Source organism: Macrobrachium nipponense, chromosome 9 (assembly GCF_015104395.2).
Source record: "Macrobrachium nipponense isolate FS-2020 chromosome 9, ASM1510439v2, whole genome shotgun sequence".
Classification (NCBI taxonomy): domain Eukaryota; kingdom Metazoa; phylum Arthropoda; class Malacostraca; order Decapoda; family Palaemonidae; genus Macrobrachium; species Macrobrachium nipponense.
Window position 1 is genome coordinate 23,602,732 of NC_061110.1, and position 13,729 is coordinate 23,616,460.

The window sequence follows — 13,729 nt, forward strand, 5'->3', positions numbered from 1 at the left end:
AACCCCTGCTGTCCGACCGCTGTCCACCCCTCACAGGAGTAACTGTCACCAGTTCTGCAAAACCTGTAACTCGACTTTGCATCCCCTAACTACCCAGTGATGATAACGTTACACCTGAGCCGAATATACCTTGGCGATGAACGCCCACCCCTGCGAGTCACTCCCATGCAGTTGCGCCAAACGTGTACCAACCAAGACGATAACCTAACCTTGAACCAGTCTCACTTAGACTGCGAAACTCCGCACTCACCATGACTATGACACGAGACTGGGCCGACTACAAAATGCGAGCAACACCCCCTAAGAGCGAAGAGGTCGCAAAACACGATCCAACTAACGCCCGTTACCAAAACTAAACCTAGACTGGAGTCCGGAGCAAGTGAGGGAAAGAAGTACTCCCAGTAGACACGGAATCAAGGTCGAACCCACATTGAAAATCCCTTAAGGTGGAACAGAAAAGCAGCAGGAAAAAGTTAAGAAAATAAGCAGGAGGAGGGAGAGAAGTCACTACAAGTAACCACCGGAGCATCTATCGCCGACATTGTGCAGGTGGAGAATAACGGGTTACGAATTTGGAACCAATGGGAGCCGCAGAAGGAAATTACCAGCTACCCTAAGAAAGGGGGCTGAGGGCACAAAAAGTGCTAACTACGATGCAGACGAACTGCCAATGGCCGTAGCCCCCAGCAATTTCCACGGTAAGCACGTTACGTCTCACACACCTAAGGCATATAAATGGGAACGAAGAAGGAAGATTACTAACTACCCTATGAGAGAAGTGGGTGGTGACACAACCGGTATCGATACAGTCAACGATGGCACAGATGAATCTCCAACTACAGTAGCCCCCTCAAGAACTACACATTACGTCTCAAAAAAAGTAAGGATGAAAATACGGAGTTGCGGATACCGCCTTGAAGCATCAACACCAGCAGCCTGAGAACTACAGGACCCGTGGAAGGTGCTACAAAGGCAGCCCCTCCAAAATTATTTCCTTTAAACCCAGAGAGAGAGAGAGAGAGAGAGAGAGAGAGAGAGAGAGAGAGAGAGAGAGAGAGAGAGAGAGAGAGAGAGAGAGAGAGAGAGAGAGAGAGAGAGAGAATTACAATCGTCTAACATCTCCACCTCCATAAATTTGCACCCTCTTATAAGTTTAAAAGTATTATCTTAATGATAATATACTCGTATAACTGCGTACAGCTATGAACAACCGAACGAGAACTTGTTGCTAATACGATCGAATCCTATAGCACCATCACTTTATTGTATTGATCCGCGTGTGACAGTAATCGAATCCGATAGCAACATCCGTTTATTGTATTCATCCACGTGCGATGGTAATTACTGTATTCATGTTATAAATGTAGCTGAAGCTGATAAGGCAAAATTACGTGCATCAGCAACCTTTTTTTATGAATTCAAACACAGCCATGGTAAAAGAAAGTAATAGCATGAAAGAGCTCATTTACTGTTGTTTTCACATCGACAAAGATTAATAAAGTAAGGTTCGCTAATACCTATGAAAACGAGTGAAAACGAACGGAATCGCTAAATTTTACGCAATCTAACCTGAGGGAAAATGACAATTTGTCGAAAATTGCATTTTTCCTAACTATACAAACCTGAGGTCCTTTAACAATAGGAAGTAGCTAGCGGCAGCTGGAACAGTCGTAAGCTTCGAACAAGGGAGAAACGACGTAGTTAACTGCTTGTCCGACAGTCGCGCGGCCAGTAAACAAATCACTTTTGCTTTTGGCCCATGCAAAATACGCAGAGTGAGGGGTGGCATGAGGAGGGACTATATGTAAAGGACCTCAGGTTTGTATAGTTAGGAAAAATGCAATTTTCGACAAATTGTCATTTGTTCCGATACGTAATACAAACCATCGGTCCTTTAACAATAGGAAGACTCACTTCATGGTGGGAGGAATCTGAGTCTTTTGATGAACAGACTGGTGTTCGTCCATCCCTGGAATGCCTCCCTGGTCGTAAGAGCGAGGGAGGGATCCAAGCCTCCGATTGATCGGAGTGTGCACCGCAGGATCAATGGTCAGACCTCTGGGCCGAGTACTAAGAGAGAGGCAAGCGTATCTCTTCGTACCAGCAAGCAAGAACTTGTTCCTGTTTGCAAGAGGCAACACAAAGTATGGGTTGTCTCAAGCTGCATCCACACTTCCTCCCCCTTGTTGGAGGAACGTGGTGGATATACGCTCCTATCCCTAGTGAAAGGGATAAGATGGGGCTCTGTTGAGTAGCTCACCTGCATCTGTCCTTATCCAGCAGGGTGACGACTGTGTCCCTCTAACCCAGGTAGAGGGGAAGAAAAAGATGGGAAGAGGAGCCAGTCACACTCTCATTCACTCATCCATTCTTACGGTCACACCAGGACTCGATGCTGTTCAGCCTGCGAGGGTCTGGGTTCGCTACACAACGTGTTGAGCAGCCACCACGGGTCCCAGGGAAAAAGATCCAAGGACCTGTGGGCAATATCCGAAGGTAGAAGGAGGAGGGGCATGTGGTCTGGTTGGACCAGACCCCTGCCTTCAGTACCTGCGCCACGGAGAAGTTCTTGCGGACAAGGCAGCATCTCCTTCGCATCGAAGGCGGTGAAAGTCCATTAGGGAGGGGACTGTGAACGACTCGAACCAATCGTCAGGGACCGAAGGGTTATGAGTCTTCGCTACGAAGTTCGGTACGAAATCGAGCGTCACGGATCCCCATCCCCACTCCCCGGCAGGAGAAGTCATGCAGTTCCTCAGAGGAAAAGAAGGGAATAGTCGCATGACCTATCCTCTTCTCTACTTCGGTGATGTCCAGTACCCATACTGGTCTGTCCGTTTGCCACGAAGTCTCTCGCATCTCCTATCCCCATGCAGCGAAGTTCTCGGTAGTGGATAGGACACCGGACACTCCATGGTGGGTGTCGATGGTATGGGTACTGTGACAAGCTATTAAAACGAAGTAATGATTGCTCTGTAACAACGAACTAAGTCAACAGCGTAGTTCATAACTGACTCGGGCGCTCTGACAGCTGCCGACTGACTGCGTTCGGGTAGGAGGCAAGTTGTCCAAGCATCCGAGTAAGTCACGTGACCTTCGCCTTTAAAGGGTATGCCGAGAGACCAAACAAATAATGTATTTGTTTGTCACCAATGCCGGACAAGCGAGGTGATGATTCTCTTAAGGCATGTGCCCAACAGGCGAAAGTCAATTGCCTTCTAGAGGACCGAGGTCCCTGAAGGCAAAACATCTCATAGTTGTTGAATCTCAGCTAAGGAGAAACAACACTATGTACCGTTGAAGACGAAGGTAGATATTGAATGCAACCTACGTCTTCACAGACGAATCGAGAGAAGGATTCTCAAGATTCTGAACCTGTGCTTACAAATGACTGAAAAACGCTAACCGCTATTTCATTGCTGTCCGGTGAGAAGTCGTAGTTGCAATGAAAGCGGGGCGTTCTTCAGTAATGAAAACACAGGGGAAAGCCGCCTGAAGAACTGCTTCTCATGGGCTGAACATTTGGAAGTAGAGCTGTCAGGTCGGAGAGTAGGCGATGTCTTTTGACACATCTGTTAATTCGGGTTGAACAATGAACAATTGTACACCTACGAATATGAGATATTTTGAAGACAAACTCAGATGTCTGCAAAATCATTCGCATTATCGCAGTGCGATGCAGCGGGTGAGACTTGTACAGACTTCTGTTACCGTGCGGTAAACAGAAAGATGAAGAGTCTAAGAGATATCTCTGTTGAAAATTCTCGCAATGTCGAAGGCGATGGAATCTATCGTCACAGCAGTAGATGGTCCTTCATTATTGCGAGAATCCCTGTTAATCAGAGACCTAAGTCCCATGATGTTGGGCAGAGATACGGTTCGGTAGTCAATCAAAGCAGGGGAGAGAGAGAGACATAACTGACCGTGCATCTCGGAGGCCCAGCTGATACTGAGCTGCTATCAGGCAGTTCAATACGCAGTAGCTGAGCCTGAGCTCTCGCTGACTCGTCATCCTGAGTTGCCAGGTAATCCATTATTTCCACGAAGGAATGCGTTCGGCTAGAACCACCGAGCATAAAAGATATGCTCGAGCAATTATATTTAGGCGAAACGAATTTCGGTAAATATAAAAGTTGAAATGGTGTTGTCGTGACAAAACCATAAGTATATAAAATTGAAACTGAAAACTCCTGGGAGGTTGCAGGCAACCCCGAGTTGCAGTTCAATTAGAATACTTCTCGTCTAAGTCGCAATCCGTAGATTAACTAGGATATGCGCCTACCCCTCGGACAATTCAACTGCTTAGTAGAATCATGTCGCGAGGTTAATATACGTAGTATATTTGTAGGATTCTGAACAACGATCTCCATCCTAAATTCTTTCCTTCAAGAAAACAAAATAAGGATTGGAGATCGACCACCTTCGATCTCTATCAAAGAGAGTGAAGGAGAAGTCTTCCTCGAAGGAAAGCTTCAATGGTGAACAGAATACTAAGACGATAGTTCAAGCCAAACAGATCCCCTAATGTTAATTTCAGTTGTCACTGTAATTTGATAATATGACTGGTAATTATTTTTGTAACTGTAACTGACATAAGCACAATGTAATTACTGACGGCAATTAGTCTGTTAAACGGATGAAGACGTCATACAAACGAATTCCTTATATCTGATTTCTAATTATATAGCACAAGATACCATTATTGACTATGTTAAATGTCAACATAGTTGAAAACAAGTCTCCTTCAAGACGACAAACATGGCATAAGTGAGGAAGGTTGTTACGATAGTCATGCTAGCCAATCAGGACAAGAATGAGTTGGACAGGGCGACGCAAACTCGTATTCGCCATCAGCTGATTCCAGAGCGAGAATGACTGCCGAGCTAGTATTTATACTACGCTAATATGATGATACATATAATACACTTATAATGCTTTAGTCGGACAGAATCTGATCTTCATTCCTGTTTGATTACATTCATATTGAATTATCATCCTAAGATCGGATTCTCGTTCGTGTTCAATTTACACCTGTACTGAATTATCCGAAGTCAGAATGCCTTGAGCCTACAGCGTTAGCCACTATAAAAATTTCTCTACTGATATGTAGTACAGTGAATACTTTAGGCTAGGCTACTATATATGAATATGATATATCATCGTGAACACTAGGCTAGCCCTAGTTAATTTTTGTTCCACTTCTCTACATACTGAATTATTGAAAGTCAATATTCATTGAACAGAGAATTAGTTGATATTAACAATTCATATCATATATGAAGAGGAAAGGAACCTTTAAGACAAAGAAGCAGTATTCAACCCCTTCAGAACCCGACAGACCCAAAACCAGATCTGAACGACCAACTTGGCCTAGAGAGCTTCTGATGCAAGGAACGCGAAACAGGAAAAATCCAAAGAGGCTCTAAGAACACTGTCCCTCTATAAACTACTACTATAATAGAAAACCGACCCGAAGAAGCCTGCACTTCTCTTCCTAAACACTATGTAGCCTATTCATCCCTACTCGTCTGTATCGACCTAAATTTTCATCATCTGAGAACTTACACATCGAAGGGAAGGGGAAATCTGCTGCCAAACACTGCCTGCTCCGCGTGGGGGGGGTGGTAGAACCTACCCCCAATCGGAGCTTGGGGTTTGGTTCTCCCATTACCCCCAGCACTCGTAGGGATGGTTCTGGAACAAGCAGGGGGGCTGAAAAAGGGAACGATTAGCAACAATAAAAAAAAACACTTTACTACTACTACCACTATCTCTATTTTGGTTAAATTATTCGTCAGGCTAGAAATATGCTAAACATACTAGATGATAAACCTGTCCACTAATTTCTTGAATAGCTAACTCTAATATTTCCTTGTCTCCTGACCAAGACAAACATCTCTGAACTGGTATTGCACTGAACCTTCCTACATGAAATAACGAAAAGAACGTCGATCATGTGTGAGGGTAACTCATCCTACACTTGCAGGGCGTGCAGAGCCGACGAGCACCAACTTATCCAGCAGTAGAAGGCTCGATCGTCGAACTGTAGATGAAGTAAAGGCAGAGGCGTTTGAAGGTGGCGACGATGTTTATTTTCTAACTTATCCATAGCGAATACAAAGTAGCTTATCCAAAGTCAAACAGGAGAAAAAACGTTAATCACAGTCCAAGGTCGTAATATGTATACCAAAATACGAAAACTCTTGAGTGGGGTCGGGCTAAATGACCAAAAGTTCGCCTGATGTGGGACTAATCCACACAGCATGGCAAACAAAGAAACAATTGAGGAGACGGCCTCTGGTGGCCGGTATTTGCGGCAGCGTTGTCAACGGTAACACAGGTAACTCATTTGACTAGATTTTACCTGCAGCGGTTTGTAACACTGACAGTTAAAATTACCCACTTAGTGGGTAAATATGTGGGGATATAGTTCGGGCTGGTCAGTGACAGGGCTAATTCAGGTGTTCTGGGAGTGAATTGCAATATATAGTTTACTTAGTGTGTCTCCTAGTTGTTGTTTTTTATACTAAACTGTCAATCAATGGTACTCTCATTTATATCTGCCTTTCATGGCAGTTGTTTTTTAGCACATTCTTTGTCCAAAGCATCCTATGTTAATTTTTCTTTAGGTACTGACCAACCACTGTTTCCCTCCATTAACATTTCCTTGCATGACAGCATGTTTGTCTGTATTCTTTGTTTACTGTCCTATAGTTACCCAGCCACTACTTCTCTGATTTACTAATATCTTTTATAAACAATAATTTTTGTCACAAACTGTTCTGCCTTGTCATAATATTATTGTTATCAATAGCTAGTGTTGACTTACTTAAGGCCAAAGAATATTTAATCTGGATATTATTTATACTTAAAGCAGTACCTATCATAAATATAAAGATAAAACAAACTGCTCACAGTCTAACAAAGCTAAGAGACTAGGTTTTATTGGACAATACAAAATACTACATTAATTCAAAAACAATAAAGGAAGCACTGGCAATAAAAAAAATTAAGTCTAGCAAAAAATTCTGGGGGTTGCAAATAAAAAAAAATGAGGAAATGAATATAGTATTGTAAAACTTAGCATTATTGTAATTTAGAAAATCGACCCAATGGTCAAAACATTTCATCAGCCAGGTATTAAGTACTTCACAGACCTCTAAAGCGTTTAGATTTGTAGTTTAGATGTATGTATAAAAATGGTCTCCATCCCTGTGTGTGAATATTGGTACATAAAAATCAGAATCAAGATTAAACCTAATAGCAAACTTTTCCCTATCTACAATTTTTAGGTGATATAAACTTGCATACTTTTCTTTAAAAATACTGTTAGTTCATATAAATGTATCAAAAAACTCACCCATATGGCAAATAACTCAATATACATTGATACCAGTAATGATTCTTAACTGCATACACGAAAGTTCTAAGACGGAGCTCATCCAGTTCAACTTCACAGTAAGTGGTTTTTGAAACATCACCTGAAAAAAATGATATTGTTATAATACAATAAAGTTTCATACATACTTGGCAGATATATATAGCTAAGACTCCGTCGTTCCCCGACAGAAATTCAAATTCGCGCCACTCGCTACAGGTAGGTCAGGTGATCTACGGCCTGCCCTGGGCGGCAGGACTAGGAAAACCATTCACGTTTTTCTCTCATATATTTCTCTTCCCCCTGTATCCTTGCGGGGAGGCTGGGTGGGCCCTAATCGTATATATCTGCCAGGTAAGTATGTATGAAAACTTTATTGTATTATAACAAATATCATTTTCATACAATCAACTTACCTGTCAGATATATACATAGCTGATTGGCACCCTTCGGTGGAGGGTAAGAGACAGCTACTTCTGGAATAGACAGGTAAACAACATATGTTGTAGGTATAAATAAAAAAACCTTGGTTCCTACCTGATAGGTGGTAGACTTCGTGGGTGTTTGCCCCGTAGTCTGCGTCACCTCAAGAAACTTAGCGAGATATGTGATCTATGGCCAAGAATTCTTGTGTCTGCCGAAGGGGTCTTATCCACTTACTCGGCAGAGCCTGAAAGGACTTTGTCAATGGGTGCTGATCCACTTATATGACAACACACCTTATAAGGAGCACACAACAATCCGACCACCTGATCCTAACCACCATGTTAGTATTAAAAATTGCTCCGAGTTATCCCCAAAACTCTTCGCAACAACCGTAACTCAAACCAAATGCACATGCACACAATAATTTTTCAAAAAAAAAATTTTATGATACTCATCTAATAAAAGATATCACAAGAGTTCCTTACTGAACGGAAGTGACTGGCGCCTGTGCGCATCTGCACTTGTTCAGCAGAAAGTCTTAGAACATATCTATTAGACTTATGTAATAATTAAGGATTGGTGTTAGCTCCTGTACCCAGGATTGTGCCCGCAGACACAAAAGGACCTAAAGAAAAACATTTTTCATAGGTCACACGAACGTCCTTCAAATAGTGAGAAGCAAACACAGAATTACATCTCCAATATGTCGCTTCCAAGATATTCTTAAGTGACATATTTCTCTGAAAAGAGAGAGACGTAGCCACTGCTCTCACTCATGAGCTCTTACTCTCAGGAGTTGAAAGAATCATCCGTGCAAGCCTTATGAGCGTCCGTAATGACGTTCCTGACAAAAAAGGCTAAAGCAATTCTTAGACATAGGTCTTGATGGATCCTTCACCGAGCACCAAAGACCTTGTCTAGAACCTCCCCAACTGTTTCTTTTTCTGTATGTAAAACTTTAACGCCCTTACTGGGCAAAGAGACCTCTCCGGTTCCCGCGACGAGACCCGATAAGCCTTTTACTTTGAAGTTTCTCGGCCAGGGATTCGAAAGGATTTTCATTCTTCGCCAAGAATAATTCTTTGAAGGAAACAGATGGCTGAATCTAGATTTGAAACACACTTTATCACTAAGGGCGTGCAGCTCACTAACTCTTTTCGCCGTCGCCAGTGACAAAAGAAATAAACATTTTCTCGTTATGTCACGAAACGAGGCCAAATGCAGGGGTTCAAATCTCGCTGATGACAAGAACTTAAGCACCACGTCTAGATTCCAGTTAGGGGGAGAAGTAATCTTAGACTTCTTGGTCTCAAAAGATCTAATCAGATCATGTAGATCTTTATCGTTTCCCAAATCTAGGCCTCTATTCCTAAAGGACGGCCGATAGCATACTCCTATAGCCCTTTATCGTGGCTACGGAGAGACGCGATTCTTCTCTCAAAAAAATAACAGAAAATCCGCGATTTCTGTTACAGAGGTACTGGAGGAGGACAACTTCTTCGACTTACACCACCTTCTAAAAAACTTCCCACTTCGATTGGTAAACACGGATAGTGGAAGTTCTCCTGGCTCTAGCGACGAGCTTGCTGCTTTGCTAGAAAAGCCTCTCGCTCTGACAAGTCTTTCGATAGTCGAAAAAAGGCAGTCAGAGCGAGGAGCGGGGAGGTTTTGATGAAACCTCTCGAAGAATGTGGTTGTTTGAGAAGATCCTTCCTTTGTGGAAGGGATCTGGGGAAGTCTACCACCACTCCAGCACCTCTGGGAACCACTCTTGAGCTGGCCAAAAGGGGGCTATCAGGGTCATTTTTGTCCCCTTTGAAGTCACAAACTTCCTGAGCACTTGCCCCAGTATCTTGAATGGGGGAAATGCGTAAACGTCTACATGAGACCAATTTAGCAGGAAGGCGTCTACTGTTAAAGCTCAGGGGTCTTCTACTACTGAACAGAAGACTTCCAGTCTTTTTGAGAGGAACGTGGCAAAGAGGTCGACATGAGGAGTCCCCAAAGAGACAGAGATTCCGGCAAACTTCTGAGTGGAGGTCCATTCGGTATGAAGGACCTGGTTCTCCTGCTCAGCTGTCTGCTCTCACGTTCCTTACTCCCTGAACAAACCTCGTCAAAAGAGAGATGTTCCTTTGCGATGTCCCACAACAGCAGGTCTCTTGCGAGCTCGTAAAGGGCATACGAGTGAGTACCTCCTTGCTTTCGAATATATGCAAGGGCGGTTGTATTGTCCGCATTTACTTGTACTATTTTGTTCCTCACTAAAGGTTCGAAGCTCTTAGGGCTAGGTGTACGGCAAACAGCTCTTTGCAGTTTATGTGCCAGGACACTTGAAGAGCATTCCAAGTGCCTGACACCTCTCTCTTTCCCAAGGTTGCTCCCCAACCTTTTTCAGACGCGTCGGAAAACAATACAAGGTTTGGGTTCGTTGTTTTTCTAGGGAAGTACCCTTGTTTTTCTTCAGTGGGAGTAACCACCACCTTCTAAATGGCGTTTCATCAGAACTGGAATGGGAAAACTGTCCGAGAGAAGCCCTGTCTTCATGTTCCACGATCTTCTGAGGAAGAACTGAAGCGGACGGAGATGAAGTCTTCCTAGAGGAAAAAACTGTTCGAGCGAGGAAAGAGTCCCTAATAGGCTCAAACCATTCCCTCGCCGAAGTACGTTCCTTCCTTAGGAAGAGAGAGACTTTTTCTAAACTCTGTTAGTCTCTCTTGAGAAGGAAATACTCGTAAAACCCCGAGAATCCATCGAATCCCAGATAGACCAAGTTCTGGCTGGGGATCAGTTGGGACTTCTCGAGGTTCACGAGTAATCCTAAGGTCTTTATCAGGTTTAGTGTCACAGTCAGGTCATCCCAAACACTGTTTCTCTGACTTTGCTCTGATGAGCCAGTCGTCTAGGTACAGAGATATACTGATTCCTTTCAGGTGAAGCCATCTCGCCACATTTTTCATAAGGCTGTGAAAACCTGAGGCGCGTAGACAGGCCGAAAACACAAGGCTCTGAATTGGAAGATCCTTCCCCCCGTCATGAAACGGATTTTTGGTACTTCTTCGACGAAGGATGGATCGGGACGTGAAAATAGGCATCCTGGAGATCAGAGACACCATCCAATCCCCTTGGCGAAGAACCGCAAGGACTGATGCAGAGGTTCCATGGAGAACTTCTGTTTCTGAACAACTTGTTCAGAGCGCTGACATCCAGAACTGGTCTCCAGCCCCCGAGCTTTCGCAACCAAGAAAAGACGATTGTAAAACCCTGGGGAGCTTTGATCCAGCAACTAGCTCTATAGCTCTTGTCCCACATCTGATCCACCATTTGTTGAAGAGGTATCTTTCAACACAGGGTCCTTGTAATTGGCGGGACAATTCCCGCGGACGAGTTGACGTCAGGGGAGGATTGTCCAGGAAAGGAATGAGGTATCCCTTCTGTAGAACAGACATAGACCAAGCGTCTGTACTATGAGAGTCCAGGCTTCCGCAAATCCCCGGAGCCTGGCACCTACTGGTGTTTGGAGGAGCGCCACTTCACTTTCCCCTTTTAAAGGGACGGAAAGAGGCTCTACCTCTCTTCTTTCGGTCGTTTTCTTTTTTAGCGGTAACTCTAGCAGGAGGGCCTCCTCGAAAGGGGCCGAACGGAACAGTAGACACCACCTTTCTTGTCTGCCCACCATCACTGGTCTCTTCTTCCTGGAAGATTGCAGGAGAAGATCCTGTGTGCTTTCTCCGTCAGAGAACGGGAAATGTCCCTCACCAACTGCGACTCGGGAACAGAAAGTCAGACCTGGGAGCGAATAACAAGGCTGCCCTTTGCGAACGGGATACCGCTTTCGTCAAGAAAGCGCTAAAAACAGATCTCTTCTTCAAGAGACCTGCTCCAAATAAGGAAGAAGAAACTTCTCCTGAGCCATCCTGTACCGCCTTGTCAATACAGGACAAAATTGCAAGGAGTACGTCCGGATCTAGTCCTTCCGAGGCATGAGCCTTCTTGGACATCACCCCAAAGGGACCATCTAGGAAGTTGAAGACTTCTAAAATGTGAAAAAGTCCCTTGAGGAGATGATCCAACTCTGAAAGACCCCAAGTAATCTTCGCAGTATGAAGGCTATGTCTCCTGGATGCATCTACCAGACTGGAAAAGTCAGCTTCAGCCGAAGCTGGGAGAGGTGAGTCCCCATATTCTCCCCAGTCTGGTACCAGATACCTCTCTTGCCCGTAAGTCTAGCGGGAGGCATGCAAACACCGTCCTGACTAGCTCCTTCTTGGTTTAGCATCCAGCTATCCAGCGACTGAAGAGCTCTCTTCATAGAAATCGTCGGCCTCTCATCTTCAAGAAAGCCGACGACTTCGGCGTCTTAGAGCATGAAAAAAAGTGAACGAGGGCGAAGGAGGAGCGCAGGGATCAATGCATCTCCGTATTCCTGGAGGAGGAGAGCTGGTCAAAACTTTGTAGTTAGACAGCCCTTCTCTGCCGTGAGTTTCGTCTTCTGTGTCCTCTTCCAATATCGGATCAGAAGAAGTCACTTCCCGTTCCGGGTCTTCCTGCCCAATAACTCTCTCTACGGGAGACAAACTCCTAATAGGAGAGGGGCTAAGAGAGTTGTATAGCGCTCCTCGCTTGGCTGGCTCCTCGCGCTTGGCTGGCGGCCGCGCCTGGCGACTCCTCGCGCTTGGATGGCGCCTCGCGCCTGACCTCGCGCTTGGCCTGGCGCTAGCGCCTGACTGAAGCCTCGCGCTCTAAACTCTCGCGCCTGGCTGGCGCCTCGCGCCTTTCTGGTGCCAAATCCTTGTATGGATGACGCTTGTCTGGCGCCTCGCGCCTGGCTGAATCCTCGCGCCTGGCTGCTTCCTCGCGCTCGGCTGACGCTGCTGGTCTGGCAGACGTATCACGTCTGGAAATATCCTCGCGCCTGTAAAGCGTTTCTCGCTTGTCTGGCGCTTTAATCCTATAAGACGCTTCTCGTCTGTAGGAAACCTCGCGCTTGACTGGCGCCTCGCGCTTGTCTGGCGATTCAAAATCGTCCAAAGAGTCTCTATCAGAGTAGATCTCAAACGCCTCACGTCCCCACAGGAGCCTCACTCCTGGCGGGAGAAGGAAGACGAGTCTTCTTGACAGGAAGCCTCACGTCTTTCTTTTTACGAGGGGGATCCTTCGAAAGGACTCCTACCAAGGCGGATAACTGTTCTTGCACAGGCCAAAATGATCCTCTTGGAAGCTTCTCCGGCGTCTTCTTGAACGGGAGAGGGAGACCTCGAAGGAGTTTTGTGTCCAAACCATGAGACGTCAAAAACCCTCTTAGCCTTCTTGATCGAAGGAGGCGCTTCTTCCGAAAAGCGTTCGGGGCTAGAATCCAACACAGGATCTTTTCCAGTGCCTTTTCAGGGGTCTGGACAGTCCCGAATCCTTCCACCCTCGTTTATTTTTTTTTTGGAGGAGGGAGAAGCGGACGAAGAGAAGCACTCTCTGAGGACGCTTTCCTATAGCGGTCCTGAGCAGCTGTCTATTTACAGAGCCTGCTGAAGGGACACCTCCTGGACCGGGGGGAATTCTCAAACCTCCGTACGGCTTTCGACTTTCCTTCTCTCTGGGCTTGGGAGCTTGGAAGAGGTCTAGGCCTGGGAGCGTCGCAGAGACGGTCAGACGCCCCACCCCTCCACAACACTGGGGACACTCACTTCACTATAATTTTTACTTTCACCAATCCTTACCTTTCATGGCAGCCATTTTGGATTTCATCCTGTGAAGAGTAGCTTTCAGTTCAGCAATTTCCGAGGCCGAAATCTGAATGTAAAGCCAGTGAGGGCCCTGATACAGAATTAGAATCAAATGCATAGTTAAGGGAAGAGTTAGAATCATTAAAAGGCTCAATAGGCCTTGTACTACTACCCGCAATCTTAGATGCAGCCCTTCTGACTCTAT

The 13,729-nt window shown here is 45.2% G+C and overlaps 1 protein-coding gene across 1 annotated transcript in view; it reads right to left on the reverse strand.

Moving 5' to 3' along the window:
- LOC135218036 (transmembrane 9 superfamily member 3-like) overlaps positions 1 to 13,729 on the reverse strand; it is a 115,182-nt gene that overhangs the window by 66,930 nt on the left and 34,523 nt on the right. The window contains 2 exon segments of the mRNA XM_064254180.1: positions 7,233 to 7,326; positions 7,361 to 7,481. Coding sequence (XP_064110250.1) covers positions 7,233 to 7,326; positions 7,361 to 7,481 — 215 coding nt within the window.